General features: G+C 38.7%; 1 protein-coding gene across 9 annotated transcripts in view; it reads right to left on the reverse strand.

Annotated features, from left to right (window-relative positions):
• SEMA5A (semaphorin 5A) overlaps positions 1-20,739 on the reverse strand; it is a 326,650-nt gene that overhangs the window by 19,979 nt on the left and 285,932 nt on the right. For all 9 annotated transcript variants that reach the window (XM_030495666.1, XM_030495658.1, XM_030495648.1 and 6 more), the window contains 2 exons: positions 16,276-16,501; positions 11,215-11,433 (listed from right to left, as the gene is read on the reverse strand). In XM_030495666.1, the coding sequence (XP_030351526.1) occupies positions 11,215-11,433; positions 16,276-16,501 (445 nt within the window). The remainder of the gene's footprint in view (positions 1-11,214; positions 11,434-16,275; positions 16,502-20,739) is intronic.

Here is a 20,739-nt window from a genome sequence, read left to right on the forward strand (position 1 = left end):
TCGCCCAAGGAAGTTGCGAATGCTCCATCCCTGGCAGTGTTCAAAGCCAGGCTGGATGGAGTCTTGGGTGACAAGGTCTACTGTGAGGCGTCCCTGCCCATGGCAGGGGGGTTGGAACTAGATGATCTTAAGGTCCTTTCCAACCCTAACTATTCTATGATTCTATGATTTCAATAGATCTAACATAGTTTTAGAGTTTGATAGGCCAATACCATGTTGCAATTTTAATGCAGCTTTAGCATAGGTGCCAGCAGCAGAACAATGGCAGTAGTTCAAAAAAGCAAGAGATGAATGACAAAAAGGAGTTGCCACTTAAAGTTTCAAACACAGGTTTTTGAATAATCTCCCCTTTTTCCCCCCTGCCATTAGTATTTACTAATGTAAGTATGTCAAATTGTTCTCCAGTCTGAATTTTCACAAGGTTCCTCTGAAACATAAACTGTATTTCACAGGGGCTCCATTTGTCAGCCAGCTTTTGACACATGGCCACTAGACACGCTTCTAATGAAAGTTCATCTCATTGCCTACACTGGGCTGGCTCCTTTGCAGCCTCTGTTCTTAAAGCTACTGCTCCAAGATGTATTGCTGGCATTTATGGCCATATTGCAGCCCATCTGCTAAAGGCTTCCTATCTGCAGCCACATGACAAAGTCAGATGTACTTCTCCCAGGGACAGCATTCCCTCTGCAAAGAATCTCTGTATTTTGTTTATTTCTCCTTCAATTATTCTTGGCGAGTGGGGAAGGCAACAAAACCCTAAACTTTCAAAATTTTTATATCCTAAAAAAAAAAAAAAAAAAGAATTCTTTTCAAACCTCTATTTAAAGTTTTATCACTTGCTTTCTTAAGTGAGGAAATGATTTACTATGTCTGCAACTGATTAAAAGAAATAGTGTGCAATTCAACCAACACTAATAGATGAGACCTTAAGTATAATAAAGGCAATGTGCCAGTAAAGTTTTGCTTTATGACAGGGCCCTAAACTGAGCAGAAGTTTTGCCTTTTTTTCTCCCATCATTTGTAGCAGCAGTAGGCATTTTTACTACATGACAGTAACTCATTATTGCCTACTTTTAAAAATGCTAGGTAAGAATACATTTTCTACAGACAATTTTTACAGTGCGCTCATGTAAGACATTCCTTGTAAGACTTTACTTCATTGTTTGTTGAAACGATTGTCACTGAAGTCTCAAAAACATCCATCCAGCATCTCACAATAACTCTTTTTGATCCTTTCTGTTCCATTAATCAAACAGCCTTACAAGGATTAAACCAGTTTCCACCAGTTTATTGAAATGCTATTCCATAATTACCTCTTCACAAAAAGAAATGAAGTTCCAAATCCAAAAAATATTAACTTACAATGAAAATATCTGTGCAGTATTTGCATTTAAATTCTCTCTTAGATGGAGATGTAGAACTTTAAAAAAATACTCATTTCATTTGGGTAGCATTGTATATCACAAATGCACTTGGTGAGTCAAGTAGAATGATTTCCATGCAAAGGTGGCAACAGTGAGAAAATAAGCTAGGAGAATGTGGCTATTTTAATATTAAAACCTACAGGTGCATGTTTGAATGTAATTTCAGATATAGCATACCCTCAGATTCTCAACTGCTAATCAAACAGGTAATTCATTAGTGCATACCTAAGGTTATTAACTAATCCTGTAAGTGAAGTTGCTGAATATAAAAAATTTTATTCCCTATATTGTTTGCAACATTATCCTACAAATCAAGAAAGCATTTCCTTGCTGAGAACCATAGTTGTAAAAACTTTTGCAAGTAATGTGTCTGGCTTCTGAATGGCCTGATTGGACAGATGAGATTCATGGAATCTGGTACTATATTCCAAGTATATCATTTAAATAAGTTATCTTTTATTCAGAACTTGCCTTTTTTTTTTTTTTCTTAAATTATGTCAAATAAAAGCAGAACCTGCTACCTAAGCTATTCATTTCATGTGGTATTAACTCTCCTCCTTTCCAGATACTCTCCTTTTTCCTTTTTTTTTTTTTATTTAAAATGATCCTTGACTAGCCCAAATGAATAATCTGAGGGTATCTGAGGGTATTGCTGCTGTGGTGTATAGACCTGCACAAAACAGAATGACAGCCTGAGACTGCCTATACAGCGCCTGCAAATATTACATGTGGCTTGTTCATTGTAATGGAGACAGGGACCCCCAATAATTTCTACTTATTTTTCAATGGACCAGAGTGAGCATTACAAATGAGCGTGCATTTGAAACTGCTATCTGCCATCAACCTGTAGATGGCTGAGAACACAGAGACTGATGTGACATCCAGGAATGTCACCATGTTCCACAACTGCAGTGATCGTGGCTGTACTATAAGACTTTGGATGTAAAGGGAGAAGTGGGTTGGGAGAAGACGGGAGAAGACAGAGATAATATAATAGGCAATGTTAGATTAGATCATGGTTGAGCTGGACAGTGTAATTATAACTGGTTTCCATAGGGATTATTTACTCACAGGCTGCCATCCTAAATCTCTAGGAATTTCAAGGAATATCATAACTACCTTTTTCGTTTGTTCCCAGAACTTTTCCTTCTCGGCAACAGAAGATGAAGCATCATCATGGTTAAATAAGATCAAAGGAGTGGGTATTTACTGCTTGAGTTTTTACGAGACCTAAATAGAGCTCTGTGGTTTCTTTCATCTTTCTTTAAAGTTGCTTAGCAACATAGCACCATCTGGGGTTTTTTTGTGGGTTTTTTTTTTCTTTTTTCCTTTTGTCATGGAGTCCTTAATGTTATTTCTGCTTCTTATAGGAGGAAAATGAAACAGCTGCAAGGACAGCTCCAGTCACTACAGTTTCTTTACATAACAGTTTTGTAGAGCTGTTGGACAAAAGAAAGTCATTAAAGGAGTTCCATAATGAAAGATACAAGGAGTCTTTACCTTTTCTGGCAATTACTGAGGTTGCGCCATTAGGGAAGAAGGCACCCTTTAGCTAGCAGGGTGCTCTCAAACAATGCTCTTTCCTTTGTAGGAAAGCAAACAGTTTTTTGCCTGCTGGCTGTTGTTGTTGTTAATAAATATTTCTTCACTATAATGAAAACAAAAAACCCCAACCAACCAAACACAGGGAAGAGGATGTACTAGGGAGAAAGTGTACAAAATGGGACCTCCTGGGGACATGACAAAACATCCACACTACTGGAGAATTTCCAAGAGACAACTAAGTAAACTGGATACCCTGCTATGCACTTTGGGGTTTACAAGGAAATGGAAGGAAGTGTGGGCAGACAACACACTGACCTCACCTGCTTTCATGAGAACACAGACGGGACTGCAAGCTCTTTCCATATACTGTCTGATCCCATTTCAAGTTTAAACAACAACAAAAAAATCTTTGTTTTTTTTGGTGTATGCCTTTGGGTTTATAACTTTTCATGTTCATCTTTTTGAAAGTGTAACAAAAGAGAGTTAAAAAAGCTGAGAGGTCAGTCTTTTCTACACAGATGAAGGAGGATCAGTTGTCCATTCCACTCACAGAAATGCTGTTGTTGTGCTTCCCAGTGGCTGAGTAGAAGTTAGATCCAGGGGCACTGGGTGTTGGGCAGCCTATAGACCCAAGAGAGTACTGCTCCCTTTCAGAGACTCGGGGCTCATTCCATTTCATGCCACTTAGTCTATTGTTTTTTCTTAATCCTGTGGGACATTGCTGCAGGTTTCAGTGTGGAAAAAAGCAATTTTTACATCATAGTTTGCAAAAACAGTTTTGTTTCTGTGATGCTACAGATAACCTTTTATTCAGAAAAGCAATGCTGGATGAAACAAACAGTCTGCAGTGCAGAAACACAGAAGTAAAATTAATGCTTATAAGGAAAGTACAACAACAAAATCTAAGGATAAACACAGGTTTAGGTCTGTAACTGAGACTCTAAGTTAGAAAAGCAACAGTAACTACCAAGGGGCAGTTCAACTCTCTCCTCACTGGCTACAGAAGCAGCCTAGGGAGATCAATGCATATGAAGAGAAGGGCTTCAGTAGCTTGAGAGGCAAGCTATATTGGATTAGAGATTTAGGAACAGTTTTTGTCTGTTTCTTTAAACATGTTCCTCTTTCCTTGTGGCCAAATACGACTGCAAGGAAGAAAAAAAAAAAAAGGCAATAATGAAGGAAAAAATAAACAAGCAATAATTTGCTTTAGGGATGTATAAATAACTTAAACAGTCTTCCAGGGAGTTTTGTACATCTGAAACTATTGTTATTAGCACATTCAGTGATATATTAATTTACTCAGCTCTTCTCAGCCAAAATGTCATAACTAAATCAAACTGCTTCAAACAAGTTTGAAACCATTAAGATCCCAAAGTACTGTCATGAAGTAACAGAATTCCAAATCTAAGAGATGGCAACTGATCTTTCCCTCTGGTCCACCTCTGTGCTCTGAGAAGAGAGAACAGGAACTCCTGTAGCTCATGCTACTCAATGGCGTTCATGGAGCTATGCTTTAAACTCCTAATTAAGGCACATGAGCCAAGTGTCCCTATGTGCGAAAGAATAAAAGAAAATGCAACAAGAAATAGAATGAAAAAAAATGAAGAAAAAGATGTCTTCTACAGTAATAAATGAAGACATGCAGCAAGCGCTCTAGCTATGCATTCAAGACTTGGAAGACAAATGGAGGGACTGTGAGAATGAAGACCTTAGACCCACTGTAAGAGAGGATCAGGTTTGAGATCATCTTAGGAACCTGAATGTGCAGAAGTCCATGGGACCTGATGAAATCCATCCACAGGTCCTGAAAGAGTTGGCGAATGAAGTTGCTAAGCCACTGTCCATCATATTTGAAAAATCATGGCAGTCAGGTGAAGTTCCTAATGACTGGAAGAAGGGTAATATAAACCCCATTTTCAAGAAGGGGAAAATGGAAGAGCCGGGGAACTACAGACCAGTCAGTCTCACCTCTGTGCCTGGCAAAATCTTGGAGCAGATTCTCCTGGAAAGCATGCTAAGGCACATGAAAAACAATGAGGTGGTTGGCAACAGCCAACATGGTTTTACTAAGGGGAAATCCTGCCTAACCAATTTGGTGGCCTTCTATGATGGGGCTACGGAACCGATGGAGAGGGGCAAAGCAGTTGATGTCATCTACCTGGACTTGTGCAAAGCATTTGACACTGTCCCGCATGATGTCCTTGTCTCTAAATTGGAGAGACATCAATTTGATAGATGCACCACCTGGTGGATAAAGAACTGGCTGGATGGCCGCATGCAAAGAGTTGTGGTCAATGGCTCAATGTCCAGTTGGAAAACAGTAACAAGTGGTGTCCCTCAGGGGTTGGTGTTGGGAACTATCCTGTTCAACACCTTTGTTGGCAACATGGACAGTGGGATTGAGTGGGCGCTCAGCAAGTTTGCCGATGACACCAAGCTGTGTGGTTCAGTTCATACACTGAAGGGAAGGGATGCCATCCAGAGGGACCTGGACACACTTGAGAGGTGAGCCAATGCCAGCCTCATGAAGTTCAACCAAACCAAGTGCAAGGTCCTACACCTGGGTCGGGGCAACTCCAGGCACAGCTACAGGTGGGGCAGAGAAGAGATTCAGAGCAGCCCTGCAGAGAAGGACTTGGGGGTGCTGGTTGAAAAGAAACTGAACAAGAGACAGCTTCAGTGTGCACTCGCAGCCCAGAAAGCCAACCGTATCCTGGGCTGCATCAAAAGAAGCGTGACCAGCAGGTCAAAGGAGGTGATCCTGCCCCTCTACTCTGCTCTCGTGAGACCTCACTTGGAGTATTGTGTACAGTTCTGGAGTCGTCAACATAAAAAGGACATGGAGCTGTTGGAGTAAGTCCAGAGAGGGCCACGAGGATGATAAGGGGGCTGGAGCACCTCCTGTATGAAGACAGGCTGAGAAAGTTGGGGCTGTTCAGCCTGGAGAAGAGAAGGCTGCGTGGAGACCTCATAGCAGCCTTCCAGTATCTCAAGGGGGCCTGCAACCATGCCGAAGAGGGATGCTTCATCAGGGACTGTACCGATAGGACAAGAGGTAATGGGTTTAAACTTTAACAGGGGAAGTTCAGGTTAGATGTAAGGAAGAAGTTCTTTACAGTGAGGGTGGTGATGCCCTGGAACAGGTTGCCCAAAGTAGTGGTAAATGCTCCATCCCTGGCAGTGTTCAAGGCCAGGTTGGACGGAGTCTTGGGTAACATGGTCTAGTGTGAGGCATCCCTGCCCATGGCAGGGGGGGTGGAACTAGATGATCTTAAGGTCTTTTCCAACCCTAAACACTCTATGATTCTATGAATACTGTGAACTACAACAGAATACCTTATGTCTGGTTATTACTATTTTCAGGAAAACAAATCTCTTAGATAGGAAATGCCTGTAATTTTTGTAAATTTGCAGAATTTACCACTCCAACAATGCTTCTCTTCATCATCTGTTTCTCTTCATAATGTAAGTATCTTGCAAGCCCCCAAGGATAACAAAACCCTAATATGTCTGATTATAGATTCCTTTCTTTTCATACTGAACACGTATTAGTAACTCAAAGAAAATATAAATGTCAGTGACCATTCACGGATCCTTTCCATAGTTATTGAAGCTCTTCAGTGCTTGCCAGCTCATCTCTATTCACCACATCTCTGAGCCATTAAAAAGGAGCTGAGGCACAGGGCCAAAGCATAATTTGCTAGTGCAAGACAATAGTGCAAATTCTCCTGCCCCTCAAAGTAGTTCGGCCACATAGAAACTGACTACTGGGAACAGGCCTTACCCTATGCTGACTCCCAAACTGTTTCTGCAAATGATTTGGGACAGTGTTAGTCAAAGACAAAATTGTATGAAGGATCATTCTAAAGCTTGTACAACACAGACAAATCATATTCCCGGCCCTGGGTACAATTTCTAGCAATTTTCTGGCACTGTTCCATTTACTATTATATATTGAGCCTTCAAGTACCATGAAAAAAATAATCCGCTCAGTGACTGCTATCAACCCGCATGTCAGTGGACCATTTACTTTGCTACAAGCTGCGGGAAAAATTTCAGTTTCTCTCTCCCCTACAGGCTCAAGAAAAATTTAATAGTAGCTGCTGAAGGCAGGTCCTTGATGGCTTCAGTATTTTTTTAAGTTCTGGGATCCTGCAGCACCAGAAGTTACTGGCTATCAATATATTAGTAAGTATATTTAAACCAAGGCTGCAAGACACTTAACCAGACAGAAGAGTCTTGTACACTTAGTGATTGCTCCACAGGCTTTTTCACTGTGTCATTCCTTTAAAGCACTATCTTCCAGGGTGACACTGAACCAAGATTAATTCATTTAGAAGCAAAAAGTCCTACTGACTTTCAGCATGACTTATGCACTGATCAGTATATTTCTCCATCACTCATCCTTCTAAGCAGTTTACATCACAAGGGGTTGATCCTGTCTGCAATAAGTAGAACAGGAAGCAAAGAACCTGAGCCTGCACTAGCAGGAAAGCTTCTTCATGGCTGCCATCTCACCCCTTCCTACTAACCAGAAGATTTCTGAAAAGCTAATTACTGGACTGGACTGTAACTAAATGGTTCTGTGCCAGCAGAGAGCAAGTAAATCTGTCCTTAGCCTGAGGGAGCTCAGGTAAATCTTAGAAAGCATTAAATTCTTTGTTGCATCTTTATTTCTAGTACTATGGCCATTACTCTCAGGTCAAGTTCAGAACAAAATCTCCTCACATTCTTTAGCCTTTGTGTCTGCACCTCACTTATTTACATGGGCAACAATGAACTATGCAGAGTCCCCGTTTTTCTCCCTGATGCTCATGTTAGCAGTAAGGGCCTGATATATTTACTCCTACTCAGTCCCTGCAATTCCACCTACAGCTTAGTCCATGTGAGGAGGGTACAGTCAATACCACAATGAGACCTGCACATGTACCAACCTTTCTCATAAACATCTGCAAGGGCTGTTTGATCAAAGCTCAACAGGGACATTTTAGAAACTCATTTAGATAGCTAAGGTAAGACTGACTTTATATAGCTGTCCTAAATATAACTATGCAGAAAATGAAATCCAGTCTGCAGCACAGTAGTTAACAAGAAGGCTGAAAATTGATCCAACCATGGTTTCTCTTTCTGGCTGCTCTCCCCTGTGCCACTACTGTGAGGTCTGCTAGGGTTGTACTCATGGGCCTGGAGCAAAGGCTCTTCACCCATGTTATGTTTCCCCTTTCTTTATGAGGTCTTATAAATGTCAACCTAATAGACACTCACATTTACCCACCAATTTAACTTTCTGCAATTTTCGTTAAAAATTGAGAGAATTCAATTTCATCAGTGTGCTTTTCTAATAAAAATTTATTCCCTTTCTACAAATTTATAATCAGAGCTAATTTATGGATAAGTCTTATTCTGCAATCATTTTTTACTTTCTTAAAGAAAAATAATCAATTACATCTACTGCTTGCAATGTTTTCCCTTCAGATTTATCTGAGATCTGACTTAGACTCTTACATTTCTTCTTAATTACTGGCAAACAGTAGTTCTGCAGTTGAGGAACTTTGTGATTCCTTGCAGGCTATAATACATCTAAATACTTTGTTCAAACTCTAAATCTTTATTCAATTTTGCTGTGCACTAGAAAGAAAAATTAAACTTGTCTCTGAAGAAAGGTATTAGACATATTAGGACATCCTTCTTGTTTCAGAAAGGCCTACCACACTTTATACCAACTGATCTTTAAAAATATTTTCAAATTCAGACATAGCAGAAAAGGGAATAATTTTTATACAAAACAATTTCAAGTTCTGCCTAACAACTTCATGTATTTTTAGTTTTGGGTTCTGGCTACCTTATAAACAACAAGAGCCTCTATATCAAATTATGTCTGTGTAACTATGTGTTTTATTTGTTGGAACAATTTCCTTTGAAAAAAACATAACAGTCTACCAGCTGTAGAGCTAACTAAAAATATCACTTCTGAAAACCTTTAACTTACTAAAAAAAAATAAAATCAAGACAACAATTTAAGAATCAATAGCAAGAGATGAACTACAAATCTGACCCCATTTTATAGATAATCTGGGCCCATTTAATGAACGTACTTCGGTTACTACAGTATGGTAATAAAATCAGATATCTCAGTGCTTGTGAGCAGACCTGTTAGCTATTACTACACTACTCACCTGCTTCAAAGGAAGCTGAAGGCAGTGTCCGACAGAGGGCTTCCCTTCACATCGGAAGAAGAAACCATGAGGAGGTGATCTAGCTTGTTTCACCTAATACCTGCAACCCTGGGGAGGCTTGCTCATGTTAGTACAGTGGTCTCCTAAGTCTCTGACCTATTGCATTACTGTCAACCTTCGAAATTTTTCATGGATGAACAGTTCAGTCACATGAAACAGAATTGTTTATAATTTTATTATTGGAGAAAAGCAAGATGTTATGATTGCAGTTTGGGAACTAATGGATTAGAGCATGCACTAGGGCTGTGCAAATGTGGAGAAGATCTGGGCCACAATTTTATAATTCTCTGCCAACCGTTGGTTCTCTGCTGATTCCCTTCCACCTCTCTCTCACACTGCTTTCTGTAGAAAACATGGTCGTCCTTCACTCATCATGCCTCTAAGCTCAGAAAGAAGCATATAATCTGTCCCCTTGATCTCCTCAGATGCTTACACTGCCAGATGGAGAAGCTACACAATGAGCATCTGAAGGATGCAGCAAGAAAATTTCACCAGAAAGTGCTGGCTTCTTGTGCCCAAGTGCCTCTTTCAAAACCTTGATGTCTCAAAGGGCATTCACCCAGAACAAAGCAGGGATTCCCAACAAAACTTCCCTTTCGATCTGCCCCACCAGCAGGAGAGATGGAGGCCTAAATGCGTCAGGGGACTGCCTGAGGCATTCAAGTTGCCAAGCAATCCTACTGTTCCCATCATTAGCCATAAAACTGCAGAGAACTTCATTTTCACTAAACAGCCAGAACACTTACAGAGGTGCTGCATTTGTGGCATATCTGCCAAAACATATTCTTTAGGTCCAATTCAAGACGGAAGCATTTTTCAAGAAACTGTATATTCCTGAAAGGGAAGCCCTGTCTTCTGCTTCAATTCTGATGCAGAGAATGGACAGTGATTGTCAAAGGGCTTAAAAAGCTTAGGAAAAGCATTGCTATTTTAAGATTAGACAAAATACATTAAAAAAAATATATCTACGATTTAGGGAACACAGTTTAACTTGTAACCATATATATATAGAGACACACAGGTAAATATACACATACGTATGTTTTATTATAGTAATATACATATGTAGTATGTATATTTCCATAATAATCCTTCAGGCCCACACTTGAGTAAATGCAAAAAGCTCCAAGTGTTCAATAATAAAATATGCTGCAGTGTTATACATAATTAATACAATTAAAGAAGTATGAAAGCTTATTTCTAAATTTACTTGATGAGTCTCTCATTGTCCTCCTTCCTCTCTATTGTTCCTTAACTTGAATTTTTTCCTCCTATTCCAATTTCACTTTCTTTTGTTCATGTTTTCTTCTCTACCCTTCCTCTTTCTTCCACAAAGCCTCTGCAAAGCTCAAAAGCCTTTGAATTTGGATGTCTATTTTATGAAAAGTGGGGGGTGACTAAAACCAAGATTTTTTTCCCCCAAATGTCTAAGATACAACAATGATTTATAATCCAAAGTAGTTTCTTGATCTTTTTCAAAGAATCATAAAACAACATTCAAAGAAGGAGAAGCTCAAGATTCCAACAATCTTTATGGCCTACTTGAGTTACCATCTAGGTGGTGATCAATCCTGAACCTTATTTGCTGCAGGCTCTACACTCAGAAGCTAGCACAAATTTAATGCCAACAACCACTGTAATGAAAATAATATTTTGAATTTAAATAAAGACTAGGCCAGATTTCTCATGTCTCATCAGATTTCTTGTGTCTTTTTTCTTCTGTAAGTTTACTCATTAAAATTATATTTTTATAGTCAAAGTCTCAAAAGTGAAAAATGACATAGCTGTTAAAACTGTTGATGATAAACTGATTGACATCACATGGGAATCTTACCCAAATCTACTTATACTATAAAGGTAAATTTGAGCTGTAATTTAATAAAAAAAAAAAACCAAACAAACCCCAAATCCATCAACTAAAAAAACCCAAACAACCAAGCCAACTATTGCAAGATATAGCCTTGAAGATGAGTTATTTTCATATACTACTCTCTTTATTTGACTCTTACCTGGACAAGGCAAAATGTTGCATTCCTGGTACTCTAGAGATGGGCCGAGGCAAGGAAGTCCCCCGTACTTCGGCTCAGGATTGCTGCAGACCCGTTTGCGATTCCGTATACCTCTACTGCAGTCACGACTGCACTGAGACCATGGAGACCAGGGTGACCAGGCACCGTTGATGGTATGAGCAGAGTATCGTCCAGAACGCAAGAAGTCCCCTGACAATCCTAATAAAATAAGGATTGAAAAAACCAGAAAATACTGAATTAAAACAATATCTCACCCAAAACAACCTTTTCAGCTTCAAATTTAATCCTAGGCTTCTGAAAGTAATATTACTAGTAGTGTCTTGTCCTTTAGTCTCACAACCCAAGCCTTAGTTTGATCTCAAGAATCTCTTCCATAACATAAATTTCATAATCACTTGCACAGAACTACAGTGAAGACTTGGATCCAAGTCCACACGTAAAGCTTTACAGCTGCACTGACTGAACTAAAGTCAATTTACTCCACCTGAGGATGATAAAAGTTATCTCTCTCTTGCACAGGATTGTCATCTGAAATACTCCAAATACATTACAGAGGTATTATTGCCTCTGTTTTAGAGGAAGAAGGCGGCACAGAAGACAGGACTGAGCTGCCTGTGACCATTCCCTGAGCCAGTTTCCCTGGTCATACTGCAGGATTCTGCCCACTTGATCTACCCAGCCTGTGCTCGTGCCCAGAGGCTCATGCGTGTCTTTCTCGCAAAGTCTATGACTGACTTAAGGCCCTGTGAATGACTAGAATGTATGAGTTTTTCTTGCAGTTTACCAATGGGCTTTTTTTCAGTTTTTCAGAAGTCATACTGAATTAATAAACTGCTGCACACGGAGGCTGGAAAAAGGAATTTAACTACTTAATCCCAGTGCAATGTAAAATAGGCAGCTGTGCTTCCCTAAAGCAAAAATCTCCACAAGTAACAACAAATATTGCAAAAACTTCAGTAAAATCAATCACAGGGATTTTGTGGAGAAAAGAATCATCAACTTCCAAGACCAGGGAAGACAGAAGATACCAACTGACATCTTAACAGAAGACTGTTCTCTCATTTTAAGTGCCTAAGCTTTGTTCAGTATGGATAAAATTACAGAGAAATAACCACTGCTTCACTGCTGACTTACTTATTCCAGTATACCTAGCAAGCACGTATAACAGAAAAAAATTGTCTCATTAAGTTACATAATTCTGATTTAAATCAAAATGATTTGATAATTTCTAAGTAATTTTTTAAAACTTTTTGATTGCATCGGAGTAGTCATATAATTCCATAAGAAATTAATCATGTTCAGAGACATGTTAACATAAAAGTCACCTGCCCTGACTAGTATAGGAGAAAGAATCTGCCTTTGCAAATGCCTGTAATGAGACTTTGATTAGCCTGATTTTTCTTGAAGATGCAACATTCCTAGCTGAGTTCAATTAATTTACCTTAAAAGTGAGGCTTTAATAAAGCACATATATTTATAATAATTCTCTAGTCTAGCCCGTAGCTAAGAAAGAAGTAGCAATAACACCTGATAAGTTATATTACTTGACTGATTTATGCCTTATGTTCTCATGTTCAAACCTAACAAACCTGCAGAGTCAGTATGTTTAGTGTAGATACTTAATGTTTCATAAGCACACATTAAAGCATATGGTGATGTACAGACATTCACATTAGAGATGTGCAATAACATACAGACTCTCTCTCAGTTTATTTGAAATAACTGTGCCTTTCCTATCTGAGCACGATATGAAAACCAGAGCCAAAGAACAAAATCCTCTTAACCAAACTTCAAATAAGAAAAGCATGAATACAGTGTGCAAATGCTACTGCTTGGTTGATTGAGATAGAAATCTTACCACACTCAGGCGAAGTCTAGTGGGTTTCTGGCAAGAAGTTGTTCTACCTCTAATCTCAGGCTGCAAGGAAAGTTTGCTTTTCTAGTGTCTGACAGTGAAACATGATTCTTTTTAACATGGCATGACTGTAGTTACACAGTGAGAGATTATCAGCAATGAGAACATTTCTAACAAATGGCTTTCTTTGCAAAGAACAGAGAACTGATCTTTGCAGAACACATCTTTGGTAATGAGGTATGCCAAGCATGCTGTACCAGTATTAATCTTCCTATAAAAGCATCAAATTGCTACAGTTCAACATGGAGATAATGAAAAGAATGTTTCACAGTATCCAAGCTCTGGTCAGGTGGAAGTAAGTTATGATGTTTCCTTTCTATCTATCCAGAAATTGTGAAGGTGTCTGCCAAAATTCATTGTTTCTCATTCTCATGAAATCCTTCTGTTCAAAAAGCTACAGCTACGCTACAAGATTCATGTATTTCCTTCCCATGAAATCAAGGAGCAGTAGACGGATGGTGTGTTGACCTAAATCCAAACCTAGGAGCAGGGAAGTGCTCCTGAATCCTGCAGTTTAAAAGAAGTCAGTAAGTTTCATGACATCAGCAAATCAAAACAGTAGTCCCCCTGCAAAAGTTCCGCTCCATATTGTTCTGACATCCATAATTAGAAAATGCCTATGCAAACAGGCTCAAAATAAAATGTTGCTGAAAGAGACATAACAGTAATTCTTTTTACCATAAGCATATTGGTTAATGCAGCCACTTGGAAAGCCAATGGAGTTTGACTTTTCATTTCAAAACAATTAAGGACTCAGTGGTCAACAAGAGTCAAAGAATGAGCACAAATTAATGATAAAGTTATGTGGGAGCTCACTAGAAAGAATGGACAGACGTATAATAGTTTCTGCCCTGTTGACTACTCAATATAAAGTATTTAAATATTCAGTAGTTTGGGGTTAGTCAGCAAAAATGCTTCTCCCAGATGAACATCTCAATTACTGTTCAACAGGATCACTCCCATACATTGGTCCAATGATTATTTCTGAATTGAAGCAAAGCAGCAGCTTCAGCAAGATGCAACATATCACCTAAAATACCAGGAAATTGAGGAATCTCCTGTTCAGAAGTGAAAGAAATATGTTCAAGATAATCAGGCAAAGAAAAGCATCTGAACCCACTCCCTTGCCTCTTGCACTCTGCCTCAATGCTTTATTTCACAAAATGTAGGCACTGTTACTTCTGACTATATTCTGTAAGGAGGAGTCAGCTTATGCATCCAACTCCAGCAGAGGACTTCTGATCATGACTTCAGAACTGAAAAAGGTGTCTCCATGCTTAATTTTCTTGCAGCAATGTGATCTAGGACAAACTGGCTCTTGCACTGGTTTGTCCTACTAACCTGCTCTTTAAGTAGTGCATTGGCTTTCATGTAGTCCATTGTTAAGTGCTGACATTTCAGCTGTCAGATGAGAATATATCCAGATTCTTCTGTAGATATACTTCTAGCTGTGATAACTCTCCTAATTCTATACTATATGGTGGTGAAAATATTCTCTTTCTCATTTAATTTCATAAAATTTTAAAAAGGTGTCATAAATGTCAGTGTTGAAAGACAGCAAAAAAAGCAGCACCACCACCCGAAAGTCTTATTTAGGACAAGAAAGGTAGGTCATATACTAATCCTAGTAGAGCAACATCTCTGCTAGACAGTAGTTTGAAAATTAATTTGGATGAAAACAGAAGCATAGCAGGAACACTTGTTACAAGAGTTGCTCCATGCCAAAATCTGCCTTGCTATTCACACCTAGAAAACCAAAACATTGGAGACTGTAGATTACCTGCAATAGGAACGACATAGAGTATGAAACTAAATCTCATCTGGAGTATCACAGGTTTTATTATTTCACACAGTTCATTACTATGTATTTCCTCAAAAAATTACTAACATCCTGCCCCCTCCAAAAAGAAACAGATGTCCAGTGAATCAATAAAGGTTGATCATCAATCAGGATGAAGGGCATGGGGGAAGCTTCTAGCATCTTCTTACTGAAGGCACCCCTGCAGCCCCCCCTGCTACCAAAACCTTGCCATGTAAGCCCAACACAGGCATTACAGAGAGGAAATACTTTACACTGATTTTCACAAAACTAGGTCTGAAAAAAATTATTGATAATTAGAAAGCCCAAGGACTCAGAAACCATTCTGTCTTTGTGGTTTGAGATAAGCCAAATGCCTTCAGTTACACATTTTTTCAGCTAACCTGGACGTTGTGAAGATACAAAAAGCTATGTAAGTGAAAGCAGGTTTATAAATTTTAAAATATAATAATTAAAAAACAGTATTTTCTTAGATTATATATTAGAATATTAGAATATTAGAATATATATATTCTAAAATATAATAGTTGAAAAGAAACACCGATACATAATTAAAATTGGATAATTAATGAAATGTGCTAATAAAATTAGAGTGATCGTGAAAACTTGTTCTAGGTTTTGGGGTTTTTTTATATATATATACACACCTAACATTTTTTCAAAACTATGTATTACTGATAGGGAAAGAACAAAATTCTGAAGAAAAATAATTCCAATTTAAAGTCATCTAAGGTTGAAAAGATTTTGATGGAGTTCAGTTTTCCATCTTAGAAATAAACAGAACTTTAAATCACTAGCAATAGCATAACATAAACTTTTATAACAGAAATTATTTAGTTCATAAACTCCTTCTTTAAACACCTGCACGAATCTTACAGTTATTTCAGAATTACTGAGCAAAAAGTTCTTCTCAGTATCAATACTACATATTCTAGCTAAATATTTATCAAATACCTTATGTTGCACAAGCTCTCCCCCAGTAAAAAGCTGAGGTATAAGGAGGTGACAGAATCCTCCAAGAACTGGGCTGCCATGTCATGGCTCACAGATTACTGTAAATAATAGTAAAATAACCTGGCATATCTCATAATTGGCATAAAAGACACTTGATTAGTCTGAATGATGAAACTACATCCAGAAGAAATACAAGTTAGATTCCTCGTTGTGATTCACTATGTCCTATTTTTCATTATCAGTTCTGTTACACAAAACATCAGCAAGCAAAAACTTCCACTATGTGCTGAAAATGGAACTGCAGATACTTCGGTAGCAGGAGGCATCGTTCGGCCACTCTAGCTTTGCTTACCATCTGTCGAGCATCCACTGGTGCCATCGCTGGAACAATAACGCATTTCAATCCTTTGCCTTCCCACTTCTAGCGAATTTGGGTCAGGCAAGCGCGCTTTGCAGGTGTATCGGAAACGTTGTTCGTAGTGGCCACCGTTGTCTGAAATATTGACTGGGGTCCAAGGTGTCCAAGGCGTTGTCTTTTTTAACTCTGGACAGGCATTGGTGTTACAAGGCTGATATTCCTGAAAGAAAAATGTTCATAATTAATATAATCGTTAAATATGATTTTAAAAAAATCCACAAAACCTCATAAGAAGCAAAAATAACCAATATAATAAAACAAATAAAAAGCTTTTGATTTTTTTTCCAGCATTTCCAGTAGAAGTGATCATCAATAAGCTTTTAATTCCAATCTCAAACTAAAAGTGTCTTTTTCTGCTTCTAGGCAAGCACAGTATCACACTCCTAAAAGCAATAATACACCAGTACAAATTAAATCTATTACATCCATAAAAACAGTGAGCTGAACACTATATATACACCATGATTAAGGGCATCCTTTAATAACTCCAAATAAGGTGTAGCTAAATATGTTAAAGCTGTTAATTAAGAGGAATTCTGATAAACTGCAAGTACAAGACACAATGGACTGATAGGCACCGAGAAGAACAAATCATACACAAGAAATGCAGATTGGCCAATATTCTCAAGCCCCGCAATGTATGTCTTCATTTATTTCCCAGACCACAATATGCTTCATCTGATGCAAGTGCTTTGCAAACTATATGGGTGAAATGAAACAACCACTACAAGAATGAATTCACATTGGCAAAAAGAAATAGGCTTCAGTGGGACAATGGTTAAATGATCTCTCTACCCTTGACCTCTAAAGAGATACTCAGCTGAGGGTACCTCCTGAAAAGGAGCCTACTAAAGTTTGTAATTCCAGTAAATATTAAAAATATGGATACAGTAGAAATAATCATTCACAGTACAACCTCCTTCTTCTATAACCCCTACCCCAACTGATACCACCGTATTCCAACAAGCAATAGATTATCTGCTCCTGTCATTCCCATGGTGATAATAACCTTTTTATCTCATACTTTCCCCAGTTCGCTGTTTCTCTCAGATAGTCTAACTTATTAATATATCCAATTAGGCTGAGAGTAATTCCTCTGAACCTATATTTTGTTTTAAAGGCTGCGTTGCTATTTCAGATCTAAAAGAAGATTCTTTGTCTGAAAGCTTTTCTAATTTTTTCCAAGTTGGGAAAAAAAAAAATTCTTCCTCAGAAACCCCTGCCCCACTAACAAAGCAAGACATTGCAGAAACTAGGGCTATGTTCAAGACTGGTTTCATAGTTATGTGGTACTTCAGGCAATAAAGAGCTCTTAGCCCAAAGATTTCAGCTAGACTACTGTTTGCTCCTCCAGGCTGTGCAAAGTCCCTTCCCACCTTAAAACCTGGTGATCACTACAAGGGTGACCACGAGTCCTGTCAAGGACTGTCTATGAAAGAGGAACCCTTTATTGCAAAGAGGACTGGATCAACCCGCCCAGGACCTGACTTTCAGCCTTGACTGCTTTCTGGATCAGAAGACAGCAAAGAACAAGCAAACTATCAGATCTTGTGTACAGCAGAGGAAGTAATTTCTTCATGACTCCTCTAGGCAACTCTTTAAATCATGTATATTTTAGACTGAAGACAGAACATGTAAGACTTATCTTTGCAGTACAAGAACTGTAAAAAGGAAATCATAAAATGAACAGCAACAGCCGGAACCACCTTGCTTGCTTCCCCAACCGGGTATTCACATCCAATGTGCAGTCCCCTCAAGCAGCTGGATCACAGTGAACCTTTAGCAAGAGCACTCTCTCTTTCTCTCTCTCTTTATTTTTTATAAAGATGTCTAGCACTGATGAGCCTATCACATTCCCACATCAGCTGTTCCACTATTTACTAACCCTCAAAGCTAGCAAATTGCAAGTTAATCCAAGGCTGCATTTTCCTCTTAATTTAATTTTCTGGTCACTGAATTTTGCTGTGCCTTTATCAACGATACTGAAAGTGTTCCTTGTCCCATATGTACAAACACTTTTTTCATGCCCATACATAATGGTAAACTAAGCTGAACTTCTTAAAGCTACATATGATTTAAAACCTGATCTCCACGTCCTGTGCATCCGTATGTCTTCCTTTTGTGCTATTTCCTTATTTTACTTGAGACTGGGCACCAAAATTTGACTTGGCAATCTAGAAGCAATTTTATCAATACAGCATGCAGAGGCAATCATGACTCTGTCCCACTTGACAGTCTGACTTTAATATATACATTATTGTATTAGCGCTGTTTCCTTCCACAACACTGCACAAAGAGCTTAAGTAGACCCAATTATCTTTGACAATCTCTCCTTCTCTAAATCACAGCTTTACAACTACATATAGTCTCCTACCCTACACAAGAGACTGGTGTTTGGCAATATTAAAATATATTTTATTAGCTTTTGCAATTATCTACCATATTATTTACTAACTCAACAATCTCTGTCATGTTCAAGCTTTATCGAAGATGTTTTACATCACTGTCTAGACTGTTGATAGAAATGTTAAGTGTTATTGACTCAAGAACTGTTGCCAGGCTGACCCTGCTAGACGCGTCCCAGTCATTTATATCTGTTCATTAACACTACATTTTTCAGTTTGTCAGTGAGCCAGCTTTTAATCCATTTAACATTTGCCTATATTTCAGTTTTCCAAATCAAAGTATTTTCTGTTGCAAAGGCAAATGTCTTGGAAAACTTCAGTGACAGTTGGGGAGAAGTGCTGTGTCACTTTCAAACATCTTGAAACATGAGCTTTTTCTAGTAGCATATAAGCAAAACATTCACAATGCTCTAAAAGTTTCAGTTCTTCATTTGCTGTTGATTTCTGTAATGATATTTTTCAATCAAAAATAAAAGCTGCTAGAAATGTGAGGTCTTTACTGGATATGGCATAGACAGGTGAGTGATATAAAGCAGAATGCGTGAGATATGCAATGAACCCTGGTCAAATAAAAGTGAGCAATAAAAGAAGAAGTTAATTGAGTGGCAATGTATTGAATGCTGCTTTGCTAACGCGTCTGAGATGAACACGCCAGCTCACTTGCTCCTAGAAAGATAGACTATCAGTAATCAGTGTGCTTCAGGATCTGGAGTCTCTCCTAACAGAGGGTATATTCATACATTATTACATGAGCCAGAAAAGAAAGGTGTTGCTTAAGAGCATCTGCAGAAACCATTTGTTAGCTTTGCCTTTCTTCTTGCTTGGTGCATACCTTATAAGAAAGTTTGTCTGCTGTCATGCCTGTCTATTCAACCATTGGGTAATACCTACGAAAGGCTCAGAATGGCAAGGGAAACAAAAGTATACGTAGATTACCCAGCAAATATTTACAGCAGTAAATAACCTCTCTTTGAGAAAATTCAGAGGAATATCCCAACAATAGATGACCTCATGAAGCTCTGCACTAATAATGACCTGGCAGAGCCTGCTGGCTTCTCTCACAAACACCGAGTGCTGTGCTGCTCTACCAACTACTGTGTCTGCCACAGAGGAATCGAAAATTGCATCGTGCTTGATTAAAGCATTGATGTGATCTGGCACTACAAAAGCCCAGTATAAGTGGAGCAATGATCTGGTCTGAATGGTCTCAGATTTGGAAGTAAGTAAAGGAGGGGAGAGAAAAGGCGCAATTCAGATCACACATGGGTATATTTAGTACTGCTAGCATGAAGACATAGTCTGATTGGAAGGATTTGTCAGGCACTGAGAATATGGAAACTGCTAACTCTGCTTGGATTATCTAACTCTTCTCACTTTGTTCTACGCTTGAACAATTTCTTAAGTGGGTGTCATGGTTTAACCCAGCAGGCAGCCAAACATCACAAAGCCATATGCATCCCAGTGGGATGGACGACAGCATTGAAGAAAAAAAAAGTAAAATTCATTGGTTGAGATAGTTTACTAGAACTAAAAATGAAAATAATAATGATAAAAAATTAAAATATATGAAACAAGTCATGCAAAATGCAACTGCTCATCACCTGCCGACCAATGCCCAGCCGGTTCCTGAGCAGTAGCCCCTGGCCAGCCTTTCCACCTAGTTCAAATGCCAAGCATGACATCATATGGTATGGAATATCCTTTTGGTCAGTTGGGGTCAGCTGTCCTGGCTGTGTCCCTTCCCAACTTCTTGTGCACCTCAAGCCTCCTTGCTGGCAAGACAGTACGAGAAGCTGAAAAGTCCCTGACTTGCTGTAAATACTGCTCAGCAACTACAGAAACATCAGTGTGTTATCATCAGCATTATTCTCATTCTAAATCCAAAACACAGCACTGTACCTGCTACTAGGAAGAAAAGTAACTTTAAGCCAGCCAAAACCAGGACAGTAGGATTTCAGGAATATGAAATACTCTCTCCAAAGTAATCTGACCA

Source organism: Strigops habroptila, chromosome 1 (genome assembly GCF_004027225.2).
Source record: "Strigops habroptila isolate Jane chromosome 1, bStrHab1.2.pri, whole genome shotgun sequence".
In the NCBI taxonomy this organism is placed as follows: domain Eukaryota; kingdom Metazoa; phylum Chordata; class Aves; order Psittaciformes; family Psittacidae; genus Strigops; species Strigops habroptila.